The sequence below is a fragment of the Hippocampus bargibanti genome, linkage group LG11, assembly GCF_051943395.1.
Source record: "Hippocampus bargibanti isolate YZ-2025 linkage group LG11, ASM5194339v1, whole genome shotgun sequence".
NCBI classification, from domain to species: Eukaryota; Metazoa; Chordata; class Actinopteri; order Syngnathiformes; family Syngnathidae; genus Hippocampus; species Hippocampus bargibanti.
Window position 1 is genome coordinate 21,937,070 of NC_142744.1, and position 6,000 is coordinate 21,943,069.

The following is a 6,000-nucleotide window of genomic DNA, read 5'->3' on the forward strand; positions in this document are numbered from 1 at the left end:
CGGACATGAACGGGCACCGACCTGTGGCTGTGGAGACCAGGGTGTTGTGGGCGTACTCCACCCATGGCAAGTGAAGGGCCCACGACGCGGTACTGCGAAGGCACACACACCGGAGAGCCACCTCCCGGTACTGGTTATTTCTCTCCGTCTAGCCGTTGGTCTGGGGATGGTAACCAGACGACAGGCTCGCCGACGCCCCTAGGGACCGACAGAAACGTTTCCATACCTTGGACACGAACTGCGGTCCCCGGTCCGACACGCCGGAATCCGTGGAGATGGACGACGTGGTTAACCAGGAGTTGAGCCGTCTCGATAGCGGACGGCAACCTGGTTAACGGGATGAAGTGGGCCGACTTCGAGAAGCGGTCCACAACGGTGAGAACGACCGTCTTGCCATGGGATGGGGGGAGACCTATAACGAAGTCGACGGAGATATGGGACCAGGGTCGGGAGGGAACCAGTAGTGGCTGGAGAAGTCCCGCCGGGGGTTGGTGGGAGGCCTTCCCATGAGTGCAGGCTGGGCACGCCTTCACGGGAAATCCTGATGCGGCCCAGCCTCTCCAGCGGCCCCCGGGTAAATTGAGTTTGAGACCCCTGCTATTAAGAAATGTGACAATGCTGCTGGCAAGACATTCATCAAAATTGAATAAAGTCATATTTTACGTGAAACGTGAATCTTCCTATGGTGAGTTGAATGAGTAATTCTAAATGCGAAAACCATTTGAGTTAACCAATGAGAAGGTTTCTTCAGCCGTCATCTGTACAAATTTGAAGGTTTCGGACGTTTTGCCTCCTATCCAAGAGGCTTCGTCAGCGAACTAAAGTCTGACTGGTCGTATCGGCCCTATTTATATATCCCTAATGTCCAGACCATTTGAGTTAACCAAAGTATATCATTCTTTTTGAAACACAATGGACTTTTTCACCTGCTGCCAACAGCTCCGACAATCTTTTAGAGCGCAAACATACAATTGAGCACCCGTTCATTGGAATCTCAGTGCCCTATACTATAGGGCCTATAGTGTTAAACTATAAAACTCTCTGCTTATATAAGTGTGAATGTGGTGTTTGTGTGCCACTTCCCAGATACTGGCGCTACAATGAAGATATGAGGACCATGGATCCAGGTTATCCCAAGCCCATCACCATCTGGAAGGGCATCCCCGATTCTCCACAGGGGGCTTTCGTGGATAAAGCCAACGGTACTCCACCCGGTGCCGCAAATCCTATTAGCTTGCAACAGCGTATACAGTTCAATGCTGCAGTTGTTTCAAAGCCGATTTGAGAGTGTGACAGCAGCCGACCGCCATTAAGCTGCTTTGCTTGTTGCATATACTGAACTCAAGGAAAGGCACTGCAGCATCAGTGTGTGATTGTCATGTAAGCCTTGACCAGGCGTGTCACGAGACACAGGAACAAGAACTATTTATGACACTCTCCCCATATTTGAAAGACAACTTTCTGAAAAGTGAGCAAAATTAATTTTACAGGTTGGGGGTTGGCTGTATTTGAAGTTTTTGGGGCATGTGAGGAATGTAGTCATAGTAAGAGTGTTGGTCCCCTCTTACTATGACTACCATTGTAGCATAATTTGTCTTCCTCACTCTGCGGTCAAGAAACTGAATTATCTCTTCGGTTTCATGAACAAAAAATTCCTCTTTCTGAACAAATCACTTTGACAGATCACAAAGGTTGTCAGCTCGTGTTTCTCTTCTGAATGCAGAGATTCAGACATACATAGCTGATGCATATGCTTTGCTTTAAAATTTAAATACAACATAAATAAAGATAATTTGTATTTACCTTTGTGGCCGAGTGTCAAATGAGCTGAGGACCGATGGAAAGAAATGCATGCTCTAAGTCCAACCAATATTTTACCATTTTACTGACAAATGGTGAATCAAAATAAAAAGGCGGCACTGTAATGCCTGCTCCCTTTGTCCGCCCAGGCTTCACCTACTTTTACAAAGGTAAGGAGTACTGGAAGTTCAACAACCAACTGCTCCGTGTGGAGCCGGGCTACCCGCGTTCCATCCTGCGTGATTTCATGGGCTGCGATGGCCTCCCCCCGGACCCTGACTGGGACTGGAGCCCGCCGGCAGCCGAGGAGCGTCACTACGATAGCGGCGATGCCGATGTGGTCATCAAACTGGACAGTGCGGGCGGCACGGAAAAGGCGGTGGCCATCGCTATTCCCTGTGTCCTGGCGCTCTGCATGATGGTTCTGCTTTACACCGTTTTCCAGTTCCGCAGGAAGAGCACTCAGCGCCACATACTGTACTGCAAGCGCTCCATGCAGGAGTGGGTGTGAGGAAGGCCTGGACTCGTTGAGCTGGGATTGACAGGTTTCAAAATCGCCGGCTGCATTTTGCGATGCCCGGCATAACTGCACAAAAGGAGACTGAAGGCAGTGAGGGAGCCATATCTCTTAAGTCCTGTGTATTTATCCACTTGGGCTCTTTTTTCGCTAACAAACTCAACAGTGCAGGTGTGACTCAAGCTCCGATATGTAAGTTGATTTTTTCTGTCTCTCCTGTCTGCACACTTGCTTGAAGAATCTTCCCTAGCACCAACCAATTAGATTGAAGCTTCTAAGTAACTTTTGTTCTCAATGAAATCTCTCTGGGATGTGCTTTTTGTTTTTTGTTGTTTTTTTACCTGCTGTTTTGGAAATTGTATCATGGACCGACACACACTCACCCTCACACCCACACACACACACAAATTCTGTGGACCTTTTTTCCAAGGACGATGTTGGCTGAAGTTTTTGTCTGTTAATTTTGGTCACATATGCAGAATTTTTTTTATTATATGTGAAGATGGCAGGCAGCTGTAAAATGTGGTAAAATGAGGGTGTGTTCTTCATCTGAAAAATTGTCATCATGGCCTCATGAAACTAAAAATTCTGACCTGAATGCCAGTTTAGAAATAGAAACCTTAGCATGGACAGGCATGCCGGTACAGTCCTAAGTACATGTCCAAGACACGCCTAAAACTACAAATGCCCCAAAACATATGGGAATTTGGCCATTTATGTTTGAAGTGGTCATTTGACCAACCGAAATTTGCTACAACGTTTAAAGGGAAAGGCAGTCAAGATTGTTTTTGACAACAATATGGTCTATGTGCTTCCTCTAGTCCAAACACGGGATTGTGATGAAAATTCATAATTAATTAATATGAATTATGAAGAAAAAGCAGTCATTTTCAACCATATCTGGGTGCAGACATTTTGGTCTTGTACTGCCACTTGTCGGGAGAAAATGGCATTAGTCATCTTGGCAATTTTAATGTCATTTTCAGTGTTGTATGCACACCTATACAGGTGTGCATACAACACATTACTGCCATCTTGATTTCCCCCTGCAAGCATATACACTAAACATTGATCTTGCAAAATTGGGGAACATATCTACATTGTGTTATTTTCAGAGCTTGGTAGCAAAGTTTTATCACCGATAGAAAATCTTGACTTCACAAGAGCAAATATAATTTTTTTGTAGTCCAAGCTAATGTAGTCAATGCTAATGTTCATGTAAAGTTAAGTCAAAATCTCCTGTACCATATGGCGGTCTGCAACATTTCTGAACTACTTATAAATTTGATGAAAAGATCATTTTTTTGAACTTGCATAGAAAACTTGATAAAAAATACAGTCCAGCATTTCACAGAATTTAGTTATAATCAGTGGGAGTGCTACGTTTTTCTCTTGGCAGGCCGTCCTGTACTAACGACTCAAGCTGTTAGAGGCTTGTGTCATACTCGTGTTCTTATCAGCCCACGGTTGTTGTCCTGAACGTTTTGCCGACAATTAACTTCACTTATTTCTGCTGCCCTCATTCCTCAACACCAGTCCCACTGCTCTGAATATTTGAAACATTATCAGGAATCCAACTGGTTGACGCTCACGTCGGTCGGCTCACCGCTATGCTCATCCACAGCCAGCCCAGTTTTTATCATCAGTAGAATAAGTTGTCTTCGGAGCATTGTGTTCTGGCAGATTTTATTTTAACAACCCCTGTGGTTGACTCACAACCTTATCGGACGATTTGTCGATGAGATATCAAAAACATGATTGATACTTCGTCAACTTCAAACACATCAATACGGTTAGTAAAGGGGACTGGTTGACGAGTTTGTTTAATGCAATACTGGAACATTATATTTCTTCCTTTCATCTTCATGCTTCATGCACACAGCTAATATGATTATGTATAAAGATATTGATAGATTTATTTTGGAAGAAGATAAACATTTCTGCGTTAAACTTAGCTTGGCATTGGAGAAACAAAATGACCCTAACCTTACTAATAATAATAATAATAATAATAATAATAATAATAATAAGAAGAAGAAGAAGAAGAAGAAGAAGAAGAAGAAGAAGAAGAAGAAGAAGAAGAAGAAGAAGAAGAAGAAATTCCATTTATAACCACCTTTCAAAACTCTCAAGGACACTTTACAGTCACATAATAAGTTTTTCTGCGGGTGAGCAGCGGCAGCCACACGCGCCAGGGTTCACTCAACCCGGAAGTAACACACACATAATATAATAATCTAGCTTGCTAGCCAGCCATATATCTATAAAATAGCTCACTAGATAGCTAGCGAGACAGCTACATAGCTCATAGATAGTAAATTGCTAGCAAATGAAGTGCTCTCAAGGATGCACAGTCACAGAGAAGCAGAGATTCAATAATAAATAAAATACAATTATAAACAAGAGATAAAGCTACACATAACATGCAATTTTAAATAGGTGGCTTTTGAGATGTGATTTGAAGGTGGGAAGAGAATCAATGTTACGAATGTAACTAATCTATACTTCAACCATTATTTTCTGTCTAATTTAGTTATTTTTTTTTCAATCAACAACATCACCTTCAAGAAGTTTGGTCATCCATGCTATGTTTTGTGTTTTGACATACACAATGGATATTGGGGATGAAGGTAAAAATATCCACAAGATAGACACTTTCAAATATATTTTTTCTCTGGAAAAAAAAGAATAGTCCATGAATCTTAAGATCATGACATCGGATATGAAGTGCGTTGTCATCCAGTGTGTTGCTGAAAATGTTAAGTAGTTTTACTCAAAAAAAAAAAAAAAAATACAAATTCAGATTAACAGCAAAAAATATTGTTACTAACACAAGAATCTAATCTTGCTGAATTACTACCACTGCTGGAATCGGGTATATTTATAGAAATAAATCAACTCTATCATTTCACGTACAGTACTCTGTGACATTACGTAGTTTAAATGAAATATTTTACACAAGACAATATTGACCCAAAGTCTGATTAAATATTTAAGATGAGTTGATCAGCTTCTGACAAATATCTATCATCAACGCTCCAGTGGAACTTTGATGGATGTTTTTTTTTGTGTTTTGTTTTTCAAAGGTAATGTCCATTACAGTGGGTGGTGCTTTCACATCATTTTAATGTTGCGCTGCGACTGGCTGGCAACGAATTCAGGCCCCAAGACCATTGGGATGGGCTAACGCACGCTCACCACCCTCATGAGGAAAAGTGGTGTCATAATGAAGGATTTAAGTTTAGTGGTGCAGGAGGTTGAAGCCGTGGTCTTCATGTTTCTAATTGCTGTACAAGGTATCTTTTTTTTTTTAAGAAATTGGACCTGACCATCTGTGACTGTGTACAATTGTATAATGTCAGTCTTAAAAGCATTTAACAGTCGTAAAGTGGACGTGCGTGTGATGAACTGTGGATTTGTGGGTACAATAAGGCCAGGTGGGACAGTATTAAACACCGTATTTCATGTTAGAGAAAGAGAAATGCCTTTGAAGCTGCTAATTTATCACCGAGACTGCTCATTGCATTTATGTGTTTTTTTGTAAAGAGACCAATTACAAGCTTTGAAAGCAGTAACGATTGACGCTTTGACATGTGGACGAACTCCACCTTTGTATTTTTTTTTTGTCTGCCTTTCATCCAACTTTGTACAGCTAAGCATGAGGGCTAAGACAGGAAGAAGTG

General features: G+C 42.0%; 1 protein-coding gene across 1 annotated transcript in view; it reads left to right on the forward strand.

Moving 5' to 3' along the window:
* Nucleotides 1–5,628, forward strand: part of mmp16b (matrix metallopeptidase 16b (membrane-inserted)) — a 50,733-nt gene extending 45,105 nt beyond the window's left edge. Inside the window, exons 9-10 of the mRNA XM_089007452.1 lie at nt 1,087–1,202; nt 1,950–5,628. Coding sequence (XP_088863578.1) covers nt 1,087–1,202; nt 1,950–2,311 — 478 coding nt within the window. The 3' untranslated portion in view covers nt 2,312–5,628. The remainder of the gene's footprint in view (nt 1–1,086; nt 1,203–1,949) is intronic.
* The last annotated feature ends 372 nt before the right edge of the window (nt 5,629–6,000 follow it).